The 26,198-nt window shown below is 42.2% G+C and overlaps 1 protein-coding gene across 19 annotated transcripts in view; it reads left to right on the top strand.

The window, feature by feature from the left end:
- The window catches only part of RBFOX2 (RNA binding fox-1 homolog 2), a 271,821-nt gene that overhangs the window by 43,165 nt on the left and 202,458 nt on the right, over nt 1–26,198 (top strand). Inside the window, exon 1 of one of the 19 annotated variants that reach the window (XM_032346431.1) lies at nt 21,109–21,264. The exons of 17 other annotated variants lie outside the window; for them this stretch is intronic. In XM_032346431.1, the coding sequence (XP_032202322.1) occupies nt 21,223–21,264 (42 nt within the window). In that variant the 5' untranslated portion in view covers nt 21,109–21,222. Of the gene's footprint in view, nt 1–21,108; nt 21,265–21,306; nt 21,367–26,198 lie in introns of those variants that run through there. One more of the 19 variants, XM_032346430.1, reaches the window with a different exon arrangement.

The following is a 26,198-nucleotide window of genomic DNA, read 5'->3' on the forward strand; positions in this document are numbered from 1 at the left end:
ACAGGGAGGGCAGTTAGGACCCTTCCTTTGTGGTCTTTTGTGCACAGAAGTATAGCAGCTTTCTTTGCTTCCCACTCTGGCAGCGGATTATCTCTTCCTCTGGAATTACGTGGGTTGGAGAAGAATGGAGAGAAATGGGCCCACCTGCATGGGGGGAGAGGAAGGCATTAGGGATGTGGGTGTTTAAAAGCTCTTGGCATGACCGGCTATAAGTGCAGATGGCTATTTGTGTTACCATTATTGTAGCTCTTATGCCTGCATTCCCTTTCGTGTGCTTCTCTGCAGGGATAATTGTGGGGTCCTAACTCCTGTCTCTTCCTGCTGCCAGCTAAAGTAGATGCTGATGTGTTGTGCATTACAGAGCGAACGAGGACTTCTGTGTGGGCTGATGTCTTTGTGCAGCTGTCAACTTTTGGGGCCTCTGCAGCATCAGGGGGAAACAATTTTTTTTGTTGTTGTTGTCGTTAATAGAAATCCACATTGGTGAAAACACTAGAAAAGTGCATACACCAAATTTTAGTGAGGGATTGACTTCTAAATGGAGCTAAAATTAACTTTGGTGAGTGTTTGGATTTTAAAAGTGTTAGATACCAAGGGTTGGCTATCCAGGGAAAAGGTGATTTGTCTGGGAATCCGAGGAACTAAGTTATGTTCTGGGAAAAACGGAGGGGAGTGAAACAGAGAGGATGGTTTTTATGGCCGATCCGCCATTTTTTAAAAAAGATTTTACTTATTTATTTGCTTACTTATTTAAAGCATGAGTGAGGGGAGAAGGAGAGAGAATCTCGGGTGGACTCCCCATTGAGCACAGAGCCCGGCGTGGGCCTTGATCTGACCCTGAGATCACTACCTGAGCCAAAAATCGCAAGTCAGGCACTTAACCAGCTGAGCCTCCCGGGCACCCCCGATCTGCCATTTCTTTGTTGTGTGACCTTGTCCCGGCCACTTTTCTCATTAGTAAACTGGAGCTAATAATAGCCATCGCTGAGTTGTTGTGACAATTAAGCATTTATTATTCTGCTACCAAAGGCCTTCCACAGGCTTCTTTCCTGGTATTTATGTCTCAGCAAGGCACAATCGCTTGCTATTTCTTTCCCCTTTTTGCCTTTGGCTGCATCTTTTCTCGTAGGACTTTTTTACCTGCCTGCTCAGAAAATCTGCCTCCAAGTAAAACCCACATGAGTTCACAAACCTGGCGAATTTAGGTTAATCCTCTCCTGTTACTTGGGTCTCAGCTGTTTGGTGTTCTGTTATTAAGGAAACCTTTCCCTGTTGTCACCCCAGTCCAGAAGATATTCTTTCTAGGATGTTCCATAGCACTCTTTGTCTGTCTCAGTTGTAGAACTGAACATTTTCTGGAGACAGTGATGGTCAGGTGTGCCATTGCATTGTCACTCTGTAGCCTGTGTCTCCTTCCCTTCACTGAGATGACGACGTACCGTCCGAACCCAAGCTGTTTGCAAAACTCAGGACAGCACCAAGAGGCACTGTATCCCCTTGTCCCCAGTTGGTTTATAAGCGGAAAAAAGCCCACTTAATTTACACTTAATTGATGGAAAACCTACTTCCTCTGGGGGTAAATTTGGCTTTCAGAGTCATTGAAGCAGTGAGCCAAGTAAACCCGATTCTTGGTGCTTTGGTAGAGCTTCAGACCTTTGCTGTTTTTCATGAATAATAGTTGTTTTTCTGCTTTGAGGAGAAAACCACTAGAAATGAAGAGTATGACTTCTGGCAGGAATCCATTGTCAGAATTGGGACAAATAGTCCTAATCCCACCACAACCACTACTTCCCAGAAGAGGACGCCTTCAAACAAAACAGCGACTACCTCTGGAGATGATTTAACGTAAGGGTAATAGCAGTTTGGGACTCCTCAAAAACCCTAGTATTACCCCATCCCCCTTTTTAGACCTTGGAGGAGTGAAAGAGAGAGAGAGAGAGAGAGTGTGTGTGTGTGTGTGTGTGTGTGTGCACGCGTGCGCGTGTGCATGTGTGTGTGTGTTTGTTAGACAGGGACCTCTCACTCACATGACTGAAATACATTCCATGGTGGCCCTTGGTCTATTTGTCCTGTACATTGCAAATCGTGACCCTCCGATGGGTCACTCGGAACTTAGGATGGAGTGAGGGCCAACATTCCCTACGGAAGTAAAGGCTGACCATGGCCTTATATCTTTTTGTCACTTGATAGGTCTGCGTGTCTGTTAGGCTGCATTCCTTGAGGGCAGGGATGGCCTGATTCATTTTACGTCCTCAGTGGTCAGCACCCGTGTTGGCCTGTCCCTTAGTACACCGTGGTTGGCTGTTTGTGGAACAAGGCAGTGTGGTGCAGTAGAAGATGGAAGGCTTTCAAATTTGAAATTAGATTGGGTCCTCAGAGTGGGTCCAGCACTTGTTAGCTGGAGGACCTTGGAACAGATTTTAACTTTTCTGAGCTTTAGAATCAGCTTTTTGGTGAAGATAAAGGTATTGTGCCCTGCACACTACCTGGCACTGGAGGGCTATTATTTTTCCCCAATTACTTATTCTGAAATAACTTTACAATTAGAGAAGAGGTGTCAAAACAACTAAACAACAACAACAACAATAAAAAAAAACAAGAAAAACTCTCAAAGAAACTATTTCCCTTTCCTCGTATTTCCCAGTTAATATTTTATTGTGTGTGCTCCATTGTCCTCTCACATTCTCTTTTTTAAAAGATTTTATTTATTTACTTGAGAGAGGGAGCATGAGCCGGGGAGTGGGAGAGGAAGAAGCAGACTCCCCGCTGAGCAGGGAGCCTGATGTGGGGCTCTACCCCAGGACCCTGAGGTCACGACCTGAGCTGAAGGCAGACACTTAATGACTGAGCCACGCAGGTGCCCCGTCACTCTGTGTGTGCATCCATGCATCGTCTATTGTTGTTTCCTGACTTGTGAGAGCAAGCCACGGATCTGATCTCTTCACCGGGAAACACTTCAGTGTGTACTCCCCCAAGCAGGACTGTCTTAACGTAGCCTGGATACACGCTCCAGATCCGGAAAGCAGTATTGGCGCACTGTCACCACCTATCCACAGAGCCCATGAACATTTCGCCAGCTGACCATGTGATGTCTTTTTTCTGTTTTGGTCCAGGATCCTCTCCTCTGACTCCTTCAGTCTGGAACAGTTCTGAGTTTTTGCATTTCTTTCCTGTCCTTGAGATTTTGAAATATCTAGATCTGGGTCCATCTGTTTCTTCATGACAGCCGTCATCTCATTTTTGTCAGGAATATGCTGTGCCCTTAGTGTGTCACCTGGAGGCAGTTGATGTCTACCTGTCCGTTACCTGTGATGTCAGCCTTGATCACTTGGTTAAGTTGGCGTTTGTCAGGTTTCTCCACATCAAATTCACCCTTTCTCCCTTTGTTACTGATTATTATCTTGTGCAAAGATATTCTGAGATTATACCATGATCCTGTTGCTCCCCAGACCTCTGCCTCACAGCCTTAGCAGCCACTGACCACTCCTTCCTGGGACAGTTGCCAGGTGGTGACTCTCTGTTTCTGTCAGTCTATCTGTATTTATTAGTTGGCATTCCACCATTAGGAAGAGTTTTCTCTTCTCATTTGTTTATTTCTGTCAGCAGAGATTCATGGATTCTTGTTTTCTTCAATAGTTTTTAGTAAGTTGAAATTCTATATTCTGATCTTTAGCTTTCGCCAGTTTAGCCAATGGGACCTGCTTCCTGCTGGCTCCTGTGTTCTTTTGGCTTGACCCCATCCTTCATGAGACATTTCTTGACTTGCTGGCACAAGATTTTCCAAGTTTATTTTGTTCTTTTCCCACTCTAGCCCTGGAATCAGCCATTTCCAAGGAGCTCTGCTTCTTTTAAATGGAGCATAGTAATTAGAAACCAAAATCTGGGTGCTAAGGTGTACACATTGCTGCTGGGGTGTCACTGCCTCTAGGCTCTCTCAGCAGACAGAAAATATACATATGTATATATGTATACACACCATATATATGTACATCTGTGACTATTTCTATATTCCTATGTGAGTGTGCACACATGTGATGTTTGTATGTGTGTGATCATATATATTATATACATTATATATATCCATGTATGTATATTATAGATTTTATACCGTAAAACCCTGAGTTTTAGATAATAAAACCGGAATTCATATTGATAACTCCATCTTAAGTCCAGCCAGCCTCTTTCCAGTTTTTAAAATATTCTCAAGTAGGGAAAAACTTGACTCCTTTTATCCTCGGTACATTTACTTATTTCGTTAATTTGCTTGGTGTAACCGATTTCCAGCCACAGAAGTTGTCTCCTTCACCTCTGTACCGCATTCCTCATGACTTGGAATCCTCCGCCACTCGGCTCTCTGACCTGTTTTACCATATGGCCTTCCTGCTTTCTTACAGTCCTTCAGCTCCCCCAAACACTCTGTGACCTAGTCTGTGGTCCTGCTGGCCTGTGCCTCCTTATAATTCTTTCTCTCCTGCTCCACCTGCCTCCTTAGCTGACTCCTCTATGGTGGAAGGGGGGGGGTAGGAGGCTCTTATATTTTGAGGGAGACTTTGTGTTTTTTGTTTGTTTTTTGAAGTATAATTTACATCATGCAGTAAAGTTCTTCCTTTTGAGAGATACACATACCTGTGAATTTTGACAGACATAGTGCAGTCATGTAAGGACTGTCACAGTCAAGATATAAAATACTTTGTTACCATAAAGAGGTCTCTTTGTAGTCAAGCTGTCTTCCTATCCCCAGCTGCTGGCAGTCACTGATCTGATTTCTTCTATGGTTTTGCCTTTTCTAAAATGTCATATAAATGGATTAGTAACTTGTTCCTTTTTATTACTGACATTTATATATGCATGTGCCACAATTTGTCCATTCACCAGTTGATGGACACTTGGGTTTTCAGCTTTTGAGGATTATGAATAAAGGTCCAATAAATATTTGTATATAGTTTTATAGTTTTTGTGTAGAAATATATATATACATACATGTATATGTATGTATATTTGTATGTATGTATATGTGTGTATATATACACACACACACACACGTATATGTGTGTGTGTGTGTGTGTGTGTGTGTGTGTGTGTATTTCCCCCTTTTGAGAGCATGCCAGTGGGGAATTGGGGCAGAGGGAGAGAGAGAATCCCAAGCAGGCTTCATGCCCAGCACAGAGCCCAACAAGGGACTTGATCTATGACCCCTGAGATCATGACCTGAGCTGAAACCAAGAGTTGGAAGCTTAACCAACTGGGACCCCCAGACGTCCCATCTTTTTTCTTTTCTTTTCATCTCTGTCTCTGTCTCTCCCTTCCTTCCTCTCTCTCTCTGTGTATGGGCATGTATCTTAATTTCTTTTGGGTAAATACCTATGGGTAGGGTTGTTGGTCATTTCTTAAGCATGTTTAAGAATCTGCCAAACTGTTTTCCAAAGTAGCTTACCATTTTTGCATTCCTGTCAGCATTGAATGTATGACGAAGTTCTAGTTGCTCCACCTCCTTTCCACTATCTGATATTGTCAATTAAAAAAAAAATATTGAATCCTTCTCATAGGTATGTAATGGCATCTCTTGTGGTTTTAAATATAATTTCCCTAAATGTTAATGGTGTTGAGCATCTTTTCATTTGCATATTTCCCATCCATATGTCTTTGATGATGGCTCTGTTAAATCATTTTAGAAATTGGGTGGTTTGTTGTCTCTGTTTTAAAGATTTTATTTATTTATTAGAGAGAGAGAGAGGGAGAGAAAATGAGTGGGAAAGGGCAGAGGGAGAGGGAGAAGCAGATCCCGATGTGGGACTCCATCCCAGGATCATGACCTGAGGTGCAGGCAGAGGCTTAACTGACTGAGCCACCCAGATATTCTGGGTTGGTTGTTGTCTTAATGAGTTTTGAGAGTTTTTTACATATTGTTGTTTCTAGTCCTTAATCAGTTATGTGTTTGCAAATATCTTTTCCCATTCTGTCATTTTAAATTATAAATACAGCTTCTTTATAGAACTATAGTTAGGTAGAAAGTTTTAGACTGGATTCTCTGTGGCTTTCCATATAGTCTTTATGCTGTGAATACCCCCAGAGAGATCTTTGTAAGAGGACCAATCAAGGCTTGAGGGGAGTTGGAGATCCTGGAGGATCCGGTGGAATGAATTGCCTTCTCCCGGTGACTGACTGAGGGTGCTTGGTTGAGAAAAGAAAGGAAGGACTGATGAGAAATAAGACGAGCGGTGGTGGTGGCTGGAGTCTTTGGTGGGAGAGACTAGGGCAGCCGATTACAGGGCGGGAGAATGGCTGCTGGAATTGTTCACAGTAGAAAGGTACGGATCATGAAAGGAGCCAGGGAACTCTGACATGGATTGTGTTGAAAGTGTTGAACCTGGGTGAGATCCAGCCGGGGGTTCATTTGCCAGAAAAGAGAGAGGCCCCACAAGGGGATGCGACTTTCTGAAGATGATGGGGGTTGTAAAGTGGCAGAGCTGAGACTTAAATTCAGATTTTTGAGAACAGCTGTGAGGAAGGGCCTCAGCACATCAGAGGGAGGGGGAAAAACTAGAATTCTGACGAAACTGGGGCGACCTGTTTTTGTTATCTGCAGGTCTTCTACATAATTTATGAAAACTCTTCTTGCATGTTATTTAGTATTTAGTAAAACATAACAAAACTGGAATGACAGCAGAACTGGTGATTGGTAAGAGTTTGACTATAAATGCAAGTGGAATATATTTTGGTTTAAACAGTAAACACTAGAAATCAAATAGGAGGGGCGTTTGGGTGGCTCAGTGAGTTAAGCCTCTGCCTTCAGCTCAGGTCTTGGTCTCAGGGTCCTGGGATCGAGCCCCCCCCCCGCCCCCCGCCCCCGACGCCTGCCTCTCTGCCTATTTGTGATCTCTCTCTCTCAAATAAATAAATAAAATCTTTAAAGAAAAAAAGAGAAAGAAATCAAATAGGAATGCATTTTTGGCACACCAGGAATGTTTCATTCTTTCTGACACCGAAAGGGAAAGGACAATAAGTACCATGAGAGATCATAGGTCTGGCTTTTGCCTTTGTAATTAGCTATGAAAATACTAACTCTCAAGGTTAGGATTTACTGGAATTCGAATTGCCTTTGGAATAAAAGAGAATGGTGAAAGGAAGTATCTGGAGAAACCTGATAATGATAGTTATTATTTTACTGGATTCTTGTTCTAATTCAGGCACTGTGTTAGGCTCCTTGCTATTACATTTTCCTGATTCTTCTATAACCTTGCAAAGTATTTGGTGATACTACATTCCTGTTTTGCACATGCAGAAATTAAGATTCAGAGAAATTAAATAACTTGTCCAAAGCCATAACTGGGATTCATCCCTGGACCTGTGTGGCACCAAAGCTTGTTGTCTTTTCACTATGCTGGGGCTAATCATGGTGTTCTGTGTAGACCTACATTCTCCCACAGTGGTTTCTTCCAGTTCACTGCAAGATAAGTACAGAAATTGACCGTGAGCACTGAGAAACTTATAGCAGTTTGACAGAGTAAGTTTGTGAGTGTCAAATCTAATGATAACAAGTTTGGGCTTGTATTTTGTATGTCTTTGTTTCTTAAAATTCCAGTTTTTTCCTCGTAATCCATTTTATGGTGTTTTATAAAAGTACCGTTCTGTGATGGTTGGAGGCTTCACAAACAGAAGTGCTGCAGGTCGTTGGCGCAGCCCTGCCCTGTACAGGGCAGCGTCTCTGCCCTCCAGCTGCTTGCATCAGGGCACAGTGAGCTGTTGCACTGCGGCGGACTCCCGCCCACTCTGCGTTTGCAGTGGCAGGGGAGACAGGGTCAGAGAAAGGGAAAGAGGCAGTAGGGAAAGGTGAGGAGCTAGGCAAAGGATCTTTGGGAGAAGTCTCCAAAGTGCCCTTAAGCAGTAGCCGTGAGGAAGGGTGAATCTCCATTCTCTCCTTGAGGACGCACACCTTTGGTGACATGTGTCTGGACGATGGTCAGCTTTCTGCTGAGTTTTTGCTTTTTATGTCACCCTGCAGCGATGCTGGTGTTGTTCTAGAGGAGGGCAAATACGGGAGACGGAATTTACAGAAATAAAGTAAACTGAAGGCAGAAATTCGGAACATTGAAAACCTCCTTTTCTCTCCTCCCAAGTACACGCACATGAACCCGTACCTTGGTGTTTTCCCTTTAAGGGAAAGACTGCGGTTCTTTGGCAGGGCCGAGAGTTTGCATTGGCCCCTCTGCTGCTGTTGGCCACGAAGAATCCTGACCAGTCCGGTTTTGTTTAGAGCTGGTTTGGGACTCAGCTGAGCTGCCAAGTTGTCTGTACCTAATTTGAAATGCGCTTGTGTTCAGGGAGTGGGCCGGGCCCGGTTCGGCTTTTCGGCTTTTGTGGGGGGCCGGGAGGAAATGTGACCCTGCTGTTTCTGGAGGCGCATGTCAGAGACTTGTGCTTCTCTCTGAATACCTTTGAAGTCCCGCCAGTTGAGGGAGGGGGCACGTTCAGCTCAGGGGTTATGTGTTTAGGGAGCCTGCGCAGAGTGAGACATCGCATGCAGTGGCGCGGGGGAAGCAGCCCCCTCATCCTTCAGGTGAGCTAGGATATGAGATTAGGCAAGTGGTCTCAGTTTTACAGGATGGTTTTTCTCTCCACTTCCAGATCTGAAATGGCAAAACAGACCCTCTAAGAACTAGATCCCCGCTAGTGACCCATTTTAGTTATGAAGGAAACCTCAGTGACCTTGACCTGTGATAAAGGTGGGTACTGCCCACTCTGACCTCTTACCTAAGACCTTACCTGTCATCTGAGGTACTGTGGCCCTTCTGGCTGGGGCTGAGGGCGTGGCTGCAGGCCCGGGGGTTGACAAAATAACCCTTCTAACCGTGAACCTTTTCCCTGCTCTGCTGGTTCTTAATCCCTAGCACGCAGCCCAGGGTCAAGAATCTCTGCCTGCCTCCCTGCCTGCATGTGATCTCTCTCTGTGTCAAATAAATAAATAAAATTAAAAAAAAAAAAAAAAAGAATTTGCTCCTGATCGCGTTGCCCCTGCGCTGGTGACAGCTGCTGCGTGCGGGCCGGTGTTTGTTGGTCCGCCCCTCACTCTGCGGATAGAAACTTACTCAGCATTGCATGAGCCACGTTATAAGTTTAGGCAGTTTATAATGCCAGCCTTTAAATTTCGTGGTGAAATAATTTGGATAATTTTCAGATTTATTAGAACCCTCCTAAGAGTTTAACAGACGCAAGAAGATAAGAGAATGAGGTACACGGAGGAAGCGGCAGTCAGGGATTTTAAATTACCTCATAGTTATCAAGTCCTGAACTAAAATTATATTTGAGCAGCTCCGTGTCTGTCCAGTAGATGAGACATTTCCTGAGGATAGGGTAGATTCTATTTTTCTTTTTTTTCCCTGTAGTCCCCAGAGAATCTAGCCTTCTTGGTAGGTTCAATAAATATTTGTTATATTTGTTAAATGAGTAAGAAACTTCTAAGTACAAAGAGCATAGTCGTATTTCAGTGGTTTCTTTGTGAATTGAATTCTCCAGGTCTCTGTGCTGTACTTCTCCGATTAGGTTGCGGGGCCCAGAAGACTAGCCTGGTACTTGCCCTTAAACAGTTTATCCCCTGCCGTGGTTCTGCTGTCGCTAAGCGATACGAACACTGGGGCTGTGGCTTATAGAGTGTACTAGCTGACAGGCTCTGCCCGTTCTCTGCCACCACACACCTCACTCCTTTCCAGGTGGTCCAGTTGCTTTGAAGTGTTGATTCCCAGGTGAAGCTGGTGGCTAGTTGTGCATGTACTCTTTGTTTTTGTTAGGTGCGTGGAATTTGAGGAGGTAGTGGTGCTGGAAATAATCTTAGGGAGTCTGCTATACCCCCACATTTTGCCAGTGAAAAAAAGAGAGATCCAGAAAGGTTTAAGTGGTTTATTCCTAGCCACGTGGGTACTTCATGGCTATCCAGACTGTTCTCCTGATCTCCTGGATCTTAGGTCTAGGCGTTTACCAGAGAAGTCTGAAGTCTTTTTTTCTTTTTCTCTTTTTTAATAGAAAGCATCAGTAAAAATCGAATTCCTGCAGAAGGAAATACTGGCAATTTCACTTAGGAATGTGAGTGGAAAACATTTTCCCTTTTGAATGCTAGGAGAACTATCCCACAGTGTCTCTCTACTCTTTCTACTCTGATGTTACAAGACAAAAAAGTTTCATAAAGGATATGCTTCATTTAATGCAGAAAAAAGTAGGCCACTTTGTATTTCTAAAAATAACACTTAAAAACTCCCCAAATTGTGTAAAGAGCTATTTTAGTTGCACAAATGCTGTAATTTTCTGGGAGTTCCTGGGCCCAGGGAGGATGCTAGCTCTCTGAATGCTTCATGTTCTTATAGGATTCTTTTGTTTGAGGTGACCCCAGAATGGGAGATGGAGAAATGTGATCTGAAGGGTGATTTGGGGGGAAGGGTTGAGAAAGTTGTAGGCGGGAAAGCTCAGCATAGTGATTTTAGGGAGTTTTCATTTCATTTTATGTTTTTATAGGAAAGGCCTGCTAGGAGCTTGGTCCTAACTGATTCCAGATGGGCCTGCTACAGTACAAAGGTTTTCAGTGTGTTTGGGATGGGGCAGACCAAGAGGGCCCCCCGAGCACTTCCTGTGCAGCTCTGCAATTGTACTCACCTAATCAGAAACAGCCCTGCCTGCTGGAGCTCAAGGGCAGCCATCTTGGGTTCTCTTCGGACCTCATTCTGGCAACTGCCCTTTCCTCCTGTCTGGTCTACCTCTGCATCCTCACGTCCTCGTCCCCTTCCTTCTCTAATCTCTTCTCCATTTGTTTGCTGGCAGCACTTTATGTATATATGTTTGTGTGTTCCTCCCTAATGCTTGTGGGGTGGGAGCTGGGGGGAGGGGAAAGAAGGAAGAGGGGGGTGGGGAGGGAGGAGGAGGGTGCAATGGCTAAATTAAAGGCAGATGCTGAAAGGCTTTTTTCCTGGACCTGGGAGGTATTTGCTGGCAGTGGATATTGGGAACATGAGAATGTGAAGCAGACTTGGAAAATGAGGCCATCATTCATTCATTCATTCATTCATTCTCTCCATATCCCCTCCCCACCCCCCCGCACTGTACTCTTTCCAAAAGGTTCAGAATGTTGCAAATGGGTGATTTGTTTATATTATAAACTGAGAATCACTGGCCCTTTCTGGTTGTGTGCCAAAGAGCGAGTTTGATGATGATTTTAAATCCAGTAGAATAGAAAGGTGTTTTGCACTCAGATTCCAGCGTCGTTGCCACAGGAGCATCAGTTCTGTGCTCTGATGTCTGCTAAATATGGCTAGCTTCTCAGTTCTTGCAGGTGCTCTGCATAGGTTAAAAGAGGATTTTTGGTGAGGCTGTACTGCAGGGACAGTGAATCGTTCTTAGGGGCCTTCCAGACTCCCCTGGGGATATAGTTGATGCATAAATTTAACTTCATATTTTGGTGCAAATGCCTGTTAGACTTGAGGGTATGGTTAATGTTTGAATCTCATTTTTTGGGATCTACCTGCTGTTGCAGAATGTGGTCCCAGGGTTTTATCTGGGTCTTTGTAGTTTTATTCTGATTCATTTGGCTGTTGTATCCATGTTGTTGCAAAAATGTGAATTTATTCAGATAGAATATTGAAAAATACTAGGTAGGCATAAGTTCCCAGCAGCCTAGGTTTGTTTTTCTGATCTGTCCATACTTTCAGTGCTGCTTTTGCCCTCATGGAAGTATGGTGATCACTTTTTTGTCCCTTTCTTTTTGAGTCAAATGTGTGGAATATATTGTATGGTGAACAGTTTTTGTGCTGTTTCTTGATAGTGAGATTGGGAGATACAGTTGGGAAATGGGAAATGGAAATATTTGAATTTCTGAGATAGTCTGATGTTAGTGGTAATAATGGATCAGTGTTTAAAATTGGGATTTCTTAGAGCTAGATCACATAGTTGTCCTTCTTATGAGTGAGTCTTAGCAATATGGCATTGAAGCTAATGGAGAATTAGTTGGTATTTTTAACCATTAGCTGCTTGTAATAATGTTTTCAACTTACCAGTAGGATCTTCCCTCTTACCTTTATTTTTTTAAAATCCCCCTGTAGGCGTGAAGGAGAGAGGGCGGCTAAGGTGTGTTTGTTTGTCTTGGCTATTATTTGCCAATATCAGACTTATTACCTCACTTAATGCTCTGTGGCCTTAACTCCATCAGGAGAGGAGAAAAGTGCTCTTGCCTGGTGTTACACAGCCAGTAAGCGCTGGAGATGGCTTCGGTCCATGACATTCTGGATCCAAAGGCAGTATGTGTTCTCTCGCACTCCGAGTTAACATAGAAGTCCGAAACTCTTCTCAGAAAAAAATTCTTTTCTAAGGCAAATGCAGTGATTAGAAATTTTTTTAAAGATTGTTTAGAACTTTATTGTCTTCTTCCCTTTTTAGGCTTGCTGGCTTCATGCCTCTGATATACGAACAGCTGGTCCTGGAGAAGGGACGGAGGTGAACCATTTAGTTACTGTTTACAGAGAGGCTTTGAGACTCTGCAAGTTGCTTTTTTAAAAATCGAGTATTTTATTGGGATAATTGTAGACCCATAAGCAGTTGTACAAGAGCCGCTTTTGAAACGGTAGAAAGGCAGAGGCTCTGATTCAGGGGCAGGTAGAGGCCCCCGCTCATCTTCTGCGGCGGCGTGCAAGGAGGTTGCATGCGGGGCTCTTGAGACGGCCGCTTGGCCTGCGCAGCTCCCTGCTGTCTTTGGGAGGCACGCTTGCTGCAAAGACTGCCCAGTGCTGTCAGTACTGCGTGGAGAGAGGCCCTCAGTTGCAGTTTCTAGTTCAGGGAGGCGGGACCGTGAAATCTTGATCGGCTGGAGTACTGACAACATTCAGAAGGAAGGGAGAGGTTGGAGGGGGAGGCAGTCTTAGAAACTGGAAGAATGAGCTGGAATTGCTAAGGGTGTCTCAGCCAGACGTCTTTGGTTGGGATCACCAGGAAGACATTGTTTTTCCGTGAGTTAGAGGTCATCTTCTGAAGGAGGCTACCTTTCACCTAACGTACATTTACCTGAGTTTTCTTTAGTATTTATCATGATCTGTAACTAGATACTTACTTGGTGTAATGTTTTTGTCCACAATTTGTCCACAGACTTCATGAGGGCGGGGACTGTGTCAGTTTTTCACACTGTTACACATGGTCCCTAGGCTATGGGACCATAGTCAGTGTACACATTGTAAAAGTTGGTTGAATGAATGAATACCGTGGGAAATTACGATTCTTGCTGAAGAGCTTAATTGTAGCTGGTCAAGCATTCGCCTGTTATTCTGGATCAGATGACTGACTTTGAAAATTTTCTAGATAAAAGAATTTTAATGTCATAGACTTCTTTTCTTTTTATCTCATAAACAAAGTAGTAAACTATTTTAGCTTGAGGTCATCCCTTAAGTTGTACTAATGGACTCTTGCATTATTTCAGAAAATACGCTTAAGGCTTAGAAACCCAACCTATGAAGCATCTGGTCTACTTTGACCTCTAAAATGAGCAGACTTGTTCTTTTCACTCCTGTTCTACATGTTTGGAAGAGTAGCATGATTCTATTTTGAGGCTTGTTACAAAATAGGAGAATAGAGAAAACTCGGTGACTCTGGTTTAAAAACTCTCTGCTTATCTGAACTGGTTTAATGACTATTCTTTTGTTTTACCGCTTCAACTTCTCATCTCAGAATTGATCTTCCTAAATTTACCTCTCATAAAAGGGTCATAATAATTTGATTCCTATCTCACTGAGACTCTTTCTTAAGCTTGGCTCTTCTTTTTTTTTAAAGGTAACCTCTCTCTCCAAGACCAGGAAGAAAAAGGATAAGTAATTATGGGCAAGAAAATTGGAAAACATTTAAGGAAAAAATGTAGGGTTTTGTGGGTGTGTGAGAATATGTGTGTATACATACATATTTTTTCCCTTCTCTGCCCCACTCTTCTCAAGCTAGAGTGAGGATTTTTTTTTTTTTTTTTTTTAAATTTCAGGAAGAATTGCATAATTTCCCGATCGAGCTGTTTCTTTTGGGTAGTTGAGCTATAAAATGCTGACTTTGTAGTTGTTATCTTACTCAGATCTTAGGTATACTCTTCTGAAAATTGGTAAATGATATGCTTTTTAGATATGTGTATTGAAGAAGGAGTAGCAGTAATCACGTAATGCCTCTGGCCTGCTGTTCCTTATTGAAATAGAAATTTGCTTGGATAGCTCAGGTTGGCGGAGGATTAGTTATTGTTTTTGAGCTCTGATGTCAGAATCCTCACAGCTAATACCTGAATATCATATCATTAGCCAAGGTTAATATTCACTTAGGACAGGGATCTTACATATCACGTTTATCTCTCTTGTAGCACAGGACAGTCCTTGGCACAGAAGAAGTACTTAATGAATTTAAATTTAGTGTGTTCTTGCTCAATTCATAGATTGTTTGATTTGGTTGGTGGAAGAAAACCTCATTTGTTTATATACACATACATGATATGCTGGGAATTTCAAAAATATACATTTTAGATGCTACATTATTAAGTTTCTAGAGGAGGCACAGTTGGGTGGCTTAGTCGTTAAGTGTCTGCTTTCAGCTCAGGTCATGGTTCCCGGGGTCCTGGGATTGACGCCCACGTTGGACTCCCTGCTCAGCAGGAGGCCTGGTTCTCCCTCTCCCACTCTTCCTGCTAGCGTTCCCCCTTTCTGTCAAATAAATAAATAAATAATTTTTAAAAAAGATTTTATTTATTTATTTGGCAGAGAAAGCAGTGAGAGAGGGAACACAGACAGGGGGTGTGGGAGAGGAAGAAACAGGCTTCCTGCCAAGCAGGGAATGCGATGAGGGGCTCAATCCTCGGACCCCGGGACCATGACCTGAGCCGAAGGCAGATGCTTAATGACTGAGCCACCCAGGTGCCCCTAAATAAAAAGTCTTAAAAAAATTTTCTTTTCTAGAGGAAAACATATGAGAATATTTTCATGATACTTACTTCAACCAGGACCTAAAGACTAACTATAAAGGAAAAAAAAAGATAGATTATCTACATTATATTAGAAATATGTATTCATTAAAAGACAGCATTAAGGAAGCAAAAAGGCAAACAAAACCATAGAGTTTAGGAAAAGATATTTGCAGTACAGGTATCTGGCTGGTATCCAGAATATATAGATAACTCCTACAAATCAGTATATAAAAGAAGTCCTATCAGTCTTAGAACCACCCAGTTAAAAAATAGGCAAAAGATTTGGATACTTAACAAAAGGTGATATCTAAATGCCCCAAAAGTAGTCCGCATCATTAATCAGAGTCAAGCAGATAGCCACAGTGAGATACTACTACGCCAGCTCCAGAACAGCTAACATGGAAAAGGTGGACATCACCAAGGTTGTTCAGCATCGGGAACACTCACGCACTGCTAGTGGGAGTGTAAACTGGTACAAGTGTGGAAAACTAGCGTTTGGCAGTATCTGCCAAAGTGGGCCCAGTCGTCAGCAGTTCTATTCCTGTATATACCCAACAGACGTGTACTCCGGTGTACCAGAGGACATGGATAAGAATGTATCGAAGCCTTTTTAGTAGTAGCTCCAAGTGGTCAGTGATACAAATGCCTTTCAGTATTACTGAAATGTTTTTCAGTAAACGGTGATGCATTCATACAGTGGAGTACTCCGCAGTGATGGCAGTGGGTGGAACCATTGCTGTCTTCAACAAATGGAGCAGTTGCACAAATATGGGGACTGTAAGAAGCCAGCATGATAGAGTGTATGATGTGTGATTGATTCCATGTATATAAAGTTCAGAAACAGGCAGAGTGAATTTATGGTGTTAATTAGAGTCATTGTTGTAGGCTGATAAAAATGACTTTGGACATGTGTGAGCTAGGCTTCTAGAGTGCTGATTGTGTTAGTGGGTTTTATTTATTTATTTTTTTTGCCTAGTTGCTGATTATGTGGGTGGGTTCACTTTGAGGAAATTCATTGTCCATTTCCCATTTCTTTGTGTATATATATAGTCACTTCAGTAAAAAGTTTGCTTAAAAATTAGATTCTGCTTTTGTGCAGTGATGGCTGCAGCGGATAGATAGCGTTTCCCCTATGCATGTACTTACCCTTCGCCTGTCAAAGCTGGCGGAGTGTGGCTATGTCCATAAACTTGCACGTTTCTGTGTTTGGGGCATTGTATGGCACGAAGATGCTCCTTCTACTCATATAGGTTTCCTTGTCACTTATTCAACATACTAAGTTTTAAACATCAGTGGAAAAAGAAAATTGGTGAATAAACTGCCCCAATGAGTTTACAGACCAGTTCTCTGAGACGAAGGAGGAAACTTTGCCTCATAGGGCAGCAAATTTGGATTTTACTCTACAGACAGAAGAGCCTCTCCATTAAAGGTTCCCGACTACTAAAGGCTTCATTTTCAGACGGAAACACCTCATTTGGACCTTTATTTTTTTAAATTGAGATATAGTTGTTATATATAGCATTATATTAGCTTTAAGTAGACAACATAGTGATTGAATATCTGTGTATATTGTGAAGTAATCACCACAGTAAGTGCTTAACATCCATCACCATACAAAATTGTACATTTTTCTTTTTCACTTGTGATGAGAACTTTTAAGATCTACTCTCTTGGCAGGGTGCTGGCTGTCTCAATTGGTGGAACACAGGACTCTTGATCTTGGGGTCGTGACTTTAAGCCCCATGTTGGGCATAAAGTTTACTTAATAAGAAAAAATAAAAATAAAAAATAAACTTTGGGAAAAAAACCCATACTCTTAGCAAATTTCAAGTATCTAGTGTAGAATTCTTAACTGTTGTCCTCATGGTGTACGTCTTCATGTCTTAATTAACCAGAAATTTTTGCCTTTTGACCACCTTCACCCATTTTGCCCACTTCCCATACCCCACTTCTGGTAACCACCAATCTGTTTTCTGTGTCTCTCAGTTTGCCTCTCCCTTGCCTCCCTTCCGGTTTCACATGTAAGTGAGATCATATGGTATTTGTCTTTCTCTGTCTTATTTCACTTAGCCTAATGCCCTCAAGGTCCATTCATGTTGTTGAAAACAGCAGGATTTCCTTCTTTTTGTGGTTGAATAATATTCCATTGTATATATGCACATTTTCTTTATCTACTTATCTATCAATAGGTACTTAGATTGTTTCTTTGTCTTGGCTATTACAAGTGTGCTGCAGTGCAGTGAACATGGCGGTGCAGGTATTTTTTGAATCCATGTTTTTATTTTTTTCAGATAAATACCCAGACGTAGAATTGCTGGATCATATGGTATTTCGATTTTCAATTTTTTGAGGAACCTCCATACTTTTTTCCATAGTGGCTGAATGAATTTCAATTCCTACCAGCTGTGCACTGGGGGTCCCTTTTCTCCGCGTGCTTGCTAGCACTTGTTCTTTCTTTTTGATACTAGCCTTTCTAGCAGCTGTGAGGTGATACCTCATTGTAGTTTTGTTACATTTCCCTGTGGACTAGTCATGTGGAGCACCTTTTCATGTACCTGTTGGCCATCTGTATGTCTTCTTTGGAAGAATGTCTGTCCACATCCTCTCCACGTTTTCTAATTGAATTGTTTGTTGTTTTGCTATTGAGTTGTAGGAGCTCTTTATATATTTTAGATATTAACCCCTTATCAGATGCATGACTTGCAGATATTTTCTCCTATTCTGTAGGTTGCCTTTTCATTTTGTTGATGATTTTCTTTGCTATGCAGAAGTGTTTTATTGACTTTTATTTTTATCACGGAAGCTATAAAGAAAAAAACTCTCTGCATGGAAATCCCCTCCCCTGCAAAGGAAGTCTAACTCGAAGTAAGGCATTTTAGGAAAATCTCACCTGGATGAGGTAGAAAATCTAAAGATGTTGCCTTGCCTTCTCTCAGCTGGCTATATCTCTCAATTCCTAACCTGGCTCTAGCAAAATACTTGGAAGTTCTCCCAAGTCTGCTGTGTTGTCTTATGATCAGACTTTGTAAATCTTTGCTCTCGTGGAAGGCCCTCACCTGCTTCATTTACCTAATGAACTCCTGGAGCTCATTCTTAAGGACACATTCTAGAGTTAGCCATTTGCTCTTGTGTACTCTCTCTGTACCTAAATATACCTCGGCCACATCACATATTACACTGAACTCCGTGTCCTCCAGTTCCAGCCTTTCGAAACTATGAACCGGCATGGGGTAGGTACACAGTAAATATTGAAAGAAAAGATGAACAATTGGGCATATTTTCTGAAAGACAGTATTTACTTTCTAAAGAATAAAAGCCAGTTATAATATTTGACATCAGTAGATAACGTGTTTAAAAATTTTTTTCAGAAGAAATGTTGCTTTGCATTAGTTTCTTAAAACCAGGGGTGTATATTTACAACAGGGTGCATATTGTGGCAGTAGGCGAGAGTGATGCTAACTGGTTCACATGGGTACCAGACACATGACCTTGGCCTCTTTTAGCGTGTTTTTCTAATCAGCTGATTTAATTTTAGTGGAATCCCTGGAGAAATACTTTGAAATGCTCTGGTTCTATATGCAGAATTTAGAAATCATAAATCTAATGTATAGATCCTGACTGCATTAGGGTTTATGGATTAAAACCAGCAGCGATAGGATATTCTGACTAGACCATTATGAGAGTGGTGATTTTGTTCATCTCAAATATCATAAAATTAAATTCCAGAATATGTTATCTGAAGTTTTGTCCTTTCACTTCAGCATGTAATTTCTCAAGCCAATTTTCATTTAAAAAGATCTGAGTAGAATCATTGCCATTTGTCCAGAAGTTTAGAATAATAGGATTAGAATAATAAATTAATAAGTATTGAGGGCTTGATTAGGGTTTAATACTTTCAGGAATATGTGAAAGTATAATTTTGATCTTAATGTCAAGCAACATATTGATGATACATTTTATTGATGACCTAAGAAAACACAGATACAAAATGATTTTTAAATGTTCCTTTCTAGCCCCAACTGTCTATAAATAGGAGGCCAAGTAGAAAAAGCAGTGGCTTCGGAGTCCAGCAGATCTGGGTTAGAATCTTGGCTTTTTAAAAAATTAAAGACTGTGTTATATAACCTTGGTCACGCTGATATCTCTGGAACTTTTGTTTCCCTGTTTGCAAAGTGAGGTAGGAAGGTGTACCACTTGTGGTTGTTCGGTTTTATCCTGAGAATGGATGACAAGCCCTGTAAGGCTTCCCCGGGACATCGCGAGGGCACCAATGCTCACATGAACGAAATGAGCAGAATAGAGCGGTGTTTGCAGCGGCCCACTTAGCCGAGGCTGTTGTGGGTGGATTTCATAACGATCACTAGCATGAACCAAGCTCAGTCGTGGATTTGATGGGCATCTTGGACGCTGTGCTGTGTCTTCCCATTGTAGCAGAAGGTGACTGGTCTTCTTTTTGACTTTGAGTGTAAAAAGGTCTTTTAGAAGAGAGCTCATCATAGCTGGTGGAACCATCTGACCTTGGGAAGGTGTATACAGCAAGGGTTTCACACACAGATGACTTGTTAGGAGTCCAGAAAAGTTGAGAGAGGAAAGCACGTATCTCAAGGATGGGCTACTCAGACTGAGTTCCTTCTCCCTCTCCTTTCCCTGGAATGTGAGTTTCAGTTTATTAGCAAATATTGCATCCTTTGCTGTTTTCCACAGCAGTTTTGTAAAGCCTGTTCTGGATGCCTCTCAGATAACTGGTAGGCATTTTGACTTTGCTAAATGTTCTAGATTGTTTAAATTCTGTTTCAGATAAATGACTGTTTCTCATTATACAGAATCATTTTCTTTGCTGTCTATTTTTTCACTGCAGAGTTGGTGCCCTGGAGCTGAGTCTTTGCCTTGCAAACCAAAAATATAGTTTTCCTGGGTGTGTCTTATTTTAATCCACTCCCTTTCATACTACAGTGCTCTGACCTGCTTGGAGCCTTTCCTACTTGGTTACAATTGATGCTTTGTCCTTCAGAGTCATACAGGACAGAGGCACTGGGTTGATTCCGTGTGGAGCTCTCAAGTATGGCTCTGAGAAAAAAATTACTTTCCTAGAATAAGCAGTGGGGAGCTGAGCTGGAACATGAAGCCCTGGCTCCTGTTTAGTCATCATTTAGGGAGAGTGAGCAGCAAGTTCAAAATCAGAGTTAGAACTAGGCAGGGAACGAGTAGGGCTTGTTCCCCAGTTGAGTACCAGTCACAGATTGGCTGGTGTATGAGGTGAGTAAAGCTGGATTTTACCAGAAATAGACACTGTTGGGGGAACTGTCTGTGGTTCAAGAAATTACGCATATTTTGTGGTATATCTATGCTCATGAAAGGATCATTTTTTTTTAGAAGTTCATGTTCTTCCTCTGGGGCTTATTAATTTCTGTTAATATCCACAGGAATTTGCTACTAATGATGTCAGCTTACTCTCTCTCTATTCAGTCCCTTTGGCCCAGGGACTTAAACTACTTTACATGAATTTTGTCAGTAATTCTGACAACATCCCTGTGTGGGAGCTGCTTTTAGATGAGGGATGTGAGAACTTGCTCCGGTTTCCATAGCGGGTCAGTCCCTGGAATAGCAGATGGGACCCAGGATTTGTGGTTCCAGGCTTAGCGTGTTTCCTCTGGTGGAGGAAATAATACCGAGCAAATAGCAAGAGAATCCAGCTGTGAGAGCTGAGCGATTTCTGCCTTTAGGCATGGAGTTCCCAGTCCCTGGCTCCGGATCTCAGAAGTCCGATGCTCTGCACATGAAATGTCCCAACTGTTTTTTTTTTTTTGACGGGTGCATACTTTTATTTTTGTTCTCTTTTTCTGCCCTCTCCCCTGGGAGGAGAGGTGGGTGTACGAATTTTCTGTGTACACCAGCCTTATATGTGGGTCAGTCAAGCTGTTTCGATGCTCAGCAGGTATTGCCATTGGGCTTTTGGGTTGGGGGCAAGGAGGTGAAGCAGCCACTCCAGGGCGGGGCTGAGGACGCGACAAGCAGGAAGGACAAGGTTCTCTGTATTTTCTTAGTCATAGGACTCTGAATCCCAAGTAGCTAAATTTAGCTCAGGTTCCTGTTGAAAGCATCATTTTCTTTTGGGGCGGGTGGTGGGGGGAAAACGGAAAAACCTTTTTGTGTATCCTGCTCCATGAAGCCAATAGGGAAGCAGGAGGAGGTGAGGTTGCCATGGAGATGGTAGCTGTGTGCGAGGGGAGAGCAGCAGGGTTTAGAATTCCAGGAAGGAAGAGAGAGTGATGTCATCAGATTCCATGGACCAGCCCAGGAACCCCTGTGAGGTTGGTGGGGAGCTGGGTGTGCGTGGGGGGTGGTGGAGTGGGAGTTGGCACAGGGAAATGGTGACTTCAGTAAGGTGTGGGGAGTCCAGTTCAAGCAGAGAGGTTGGTTATATGGAATTGTGCTGATCTGCATTAATGCCTGCTTTTTAAAAATCCGTAAATCATTCTGAATTTGCAGAATATTTTCTTTGTTGAAAGAGCATGTGTTCGTTTACCGAAGGAGCTCATCTAGATGTAGAAATTATATCTTCTTATAGTCTAATTCCCTGTAGTATTTGTGTGCACCTTTCATTCCTTGTATGTGAGGATATTTGTGCACACAGTTTGGGTATGTAGTTGCCTTTGTAGGAGCCTTTTATGATGCTGCTGCAGCTAAATGCTTCGCTAATGCCTGATGATCGTATTTATTTTTCTGGGGTTGGGCGTGTATACAGAAAACTCACTGCTTATGTTAAAAAAAAAATCTGAAAGAGAGTCAAAACAGTTGCTTTTGCAGCAGAAAGGAAAACTGCCTGCTCCAAGACAGTCATTCTGAGCATATGCTGCGCGTTCATATTGCTAGTGAAGGGCAAATGTGTTTCTTTTGGAATGACAGAGGCTTTTTTTTTTTTTTTTTTTTAAACAAATCTAACAGAATCTGTGCATCCAAATGAGTACTGCCCTTCAAAATAGTCTCTTTGGCTGTGGTGATACAGACATTGCGCAAAACATAAAGAATTCTCATCTGGAATCAGCTACAGAGATAAGAGATAAGGAAAACATTTTCAATACCTAACCCTGAATTTTTTTTTTTTAAATTTAAAAAAATACCTAGTTGATCTGAGGCTAGGTTTCTTTGGATTGGCTTTTCCTGATTTCGGTTGTCAGAAAATCAAATTGATGCGCAAAAGACAAGCCTTTATCCCCGTTAAAGATGTCTCAAGTCCTAGGTGGAGGTTCTGAAGGTATTTTCAGTTGCAGATAGAGAGCTCTTAGATCGTTTCGTTCAGCGGTGGCAGTGTTTTGAATGATGGCAGCATCTGAGGAATAAGAGCAAAACCTTCCGAGGGTGACATCTTCCGAGATGACCCATTTGGATTTATTTGTTCAAAGAGTGTCTGTTGACATTACCATTGGGTAATGTGGGAAACAGCATGAAGTAGTGTGTGTAAGAGCACAGACTCTTTGGAATCAGATCGTCTCAGTCTTGAACAAACCCTCTTCTGCTACTCCCTGACTGACCTTGGACAAGTGACAAGTGATAGTCCCGGGCTGTGTGGGTTTCCTCATGTATAAGTAGGAATAATGGTGTTATAAGTTACCCATCTGATAATGTGGTGCTTAGGGGTAAATAGCTAATGTGTAAAGCACTTAGACGTTTGCTGTGTTCTCAGTGGATGCTTACTTTAGCTCCTGTCATTAATAGTTCTGCATTTCTTTGAGTTACAGAATTAGAGGTAGACGGTACCATGCACTCCTGAATGTCCAGGAGCGGTGGAGGGTGGGGGGCAGTGATCTATAGTTTTTAAATAATTCCCAGATGAGTCTTCTGATGGTCAAACTGGTTTGGGGACCACTGAGCATAATCTGTTTTGAGATTGGTCCAAGCACCAGAGTCCTCTTCATTTCCTGGCAGCTGGGTAGAAATGCAGAATCTCTGGTGCCACCCCCCCCCCCCCCCCCCCCCCGCCGCCCCAAACCCAAACCCACCAAATCAGAATCTGCATTTTTAACAAGATAACCCTATGGTGGCCTGTATGCACGTTAAAATGTAGGAAACACTGCTTTTCTTCTACCAACGGGAATAAGTGGGTGCTAACTACATGTTAGAGGTGAATTATCTTGCACTTATTCCCAACGGTGGAAGAGAAACAGTCCAGCTAAGCTGTTGTGTAGATGAGCATGCACTTTACCTCCCCTGCTGCTTGGCCCAGGGGTGAATGCTTTTCTGGGCTGAGTTACCGAATGGAAGAGCAGGATTATAATTGGGGCTCTAGCTCTACCATTTACTAGCTGTTTGGCCTTGGTCCAGTCATTTAACCCCTCTGCATTTCAGCCTCTTCACCTGGTGATGGAAGTAATCCTTAGACCGTGAAATAATGTAATAAAGTATTTAGCACAATACAGTGCCTACATGCGTTCGTGCCTTCCCCCGCCCCTTCAACCTTCCAGTAATTATCTGTCTGGATGTAGTTCTGTCCCCTCAGAAGGGGCCACTAGTCATGACCCAATACCATCCTCCCTGTGTAGATTCCGTGCCCCTTCCCATCTCCGAGCCATGTCGAGCATCTCATTGTACTGCAGAAAACTGTACAGATCGTTTTCTTTGCTACTTGTTTCTATGAGGGGCCTTTTACATAATGTAGACTGCTATCCACGAGGGCTGGATGAACTGTAGGAATTGAGTAGTTGAGCTGGTATAGGAGTCAAGGTGTGAAGAGAGCTGAGAGAGGCAGCTCTTTTGTGAATTCTTAGTAGTTGACCATATGTTTAAAACAATCATGTTTGTGCTTTTTAAAAAAAAAAAAGTTATAGAGGGTGCCTGTGTAGCTCAGTTGTTTAAGCGTCCCAACTCTTGATCTCTGCTCAGGTCTTGATCTCCGCTCAAGTCTTGATCTCAGGGTCGTGAGTTCAAGCTGCATACCCAGCATGGAGTGTACTTAAAAAAAAAAAAGCATAGATAAAAGTCCATTAACTCAGGTGGTTACATTTGTGGTCTTATTAGATCAGTTCCAAGCAAGAATTAACATGGCGATTATCAGATGATCATTGAATTGACAAGTAATGAGCATTATTTTTTTCTGATCAGGGAATTAATACAGTCAGAGGAAGTTCAGAGACTTGCCCTGGAGACACCAGAAATAGATGGCAGAGAGCTTAAGTCGGAGGATCAGCAGTAGTGGCCAATAGGGCTTGGGAAGCAGGAGCAGGAGATAGGTCCATTTCACTCAGTCATCAAGATGTTAGGGGACTGAGGGATGTGGCAGAATCGTGAACTCAAAGCAGGTAATAAAAATTGTTATAGTAGCTGTCCTCTGTAAGGTAGATACACTCCTAGGCGCTTCGTGTACGTTATCCTTAATCTTAATGTCCCTGCAATGTATAGGCGCCATCCCTATATTCTACAGGATAGAAAGGTTGGGTAACTTGCCTCAGTCACTGCTAAGAAGCAGGCTACAGAGCTGCTTTGACAGTATGTTGAATAGCAGTGTGAGTGATGAGACCGTTATAAAAGCTAAGTTGAGGGGCGCCTGGGTGGCTCAGTGGGTTAAGCCTCTGCCTTCGGCTCAGGTCATGATCTCAGGGTGCTGGGATTGAGCCCCGCATCAGGCTCCCTGCTCAGCGGGGAGCCTGCTTCCCTTCCTCTCTCTCTGCCTGCCTCTCTGACTACTTGTAATCTCTGTCTGTCAAATAAATAAAATCTTAAAAAAAAAATAAAAAATAAAAGCTAAGTTGAAATAGCCAATACATACCAGTTAAATAAAATTTATTTTGTTTATAGTGACCTTTTTGGTGAAGCTGTTAATTTAAATTAAGATTGTGATATTCAACATGTTTCCCTGTCTTAGAGGGATTTTTTGAATGTTGCAGAATTATCCTTTTGGGATATATTTCCTTTATGCTCTGAGGCTAATTAAGAGCCATCTATTTAAAAGCCAAATCTTGTGAAGTCTTCAGTTCATGGAAACACCAGTTTGAATTAAATATCACAACACAGACTAATTTGTTAGTGGTTATCAATTGGCATATTTAACCATAATAAGTATTTGCATAATCACATCTATTATTTCATTCTGATCCAAATGCAGATAATTATCAATGATTGCACAAAGCAAATTTCATATTCTTAGATAGATTTCTAATTAGTTGAAAGAACCCCAAACTTGGCATTGGAGGATCGGGTCCCTTGCCCCTTTTTGTTGTTTACTACCCGTGAGACCTTGTACATGTCACTTTACCTTGAGAAGTCTGACTTGAGTTTCCCTTATCAATCAAACAAAATTAATAGTCTCTATTTAGCAGGATTGTTTTGAATAAGAGGATGTGTTTGATACAAGTTCTGCCTGTCACTGACTGTAACCATGAGGAAGCCATTTAACACCTTCTCCTACTTTGGTTTTCTTATCTGTAAGGTCTGTCTGTGTGAGTGTGGGGCGAGGTGAGGAGAGCGCAGATAAGGGAGCTGGATTACAATTAGATGGTCTCTCTGGGCCCCACAGCACCTGCCTGTGTTTCCAGAGTGGTGAAGTGTTATGTACAATAAGGCATTGGTTCTCATTCTCATTATTGTTCTTTAGCTTGATATCCTCTTAAGGACTAGGTACTGTACACATCACTTTGCATGCATTATCTCAGTTAATCTTTGGAACAACCCTGTGAGGTGGTTGGTATGATTTAGAAGAGAAAGAATTTGAGGCTCAGAGATAAACTAACATTTCCTGATCATGGACCTTTAAGTGTCAGAGACATAGGTCAGTGTGATATCAACAACTGTACTTTCCTTTCTGTCCCTTAGTATGCATAGAACTATTTGTGACATGTCAAAGCTAGAAATTATTTGTGGACTTATTATGCCAGAAAAATTGCTTCTTAGGCCTATTATATAGTAATGAGGAATTCCACAAAAAAATTTTTTTTTGCTAACTTGTGATGTATCTAGTATCATTGGGAGAATATACAAAGATGTGTAAGATGTAGTTGGAGAGTATATGATCTGTTTGGAAATAGGCACAGACATATACATAATACATTTAGAAGTTAGTCTGTGGCAGAATAAAGTCAGGTGATTCTCAGTAAAACGCTATAGTAAAATGCTGATTTAAGAAGAGAGTATTCAGTATGGGCTGGAGGTTGTTTTGCAAGGTTTTTTTTGACCATGACCCATGATAAGAGATTCATTTTATGTGACAACCTAGTATACAAATATTTGTATGTATACATTGAAGACAAGTTTC

Source organism: Mustela erminea, chromosome 6, assembly GCF_009829155.1.
Source record: "Mustela erminea isolate mMusErm1 chromosome 6, mMusErm1.Pri, whole genome shotgun sequence".
In the NCBI taxonomy this organism is placed as follows: domain Eukaryota; kingdom Metazoa; phylum Chordata; class Mammalia; order Carnivora; family Mustelidae; genus Mustela; species Mustela erminea.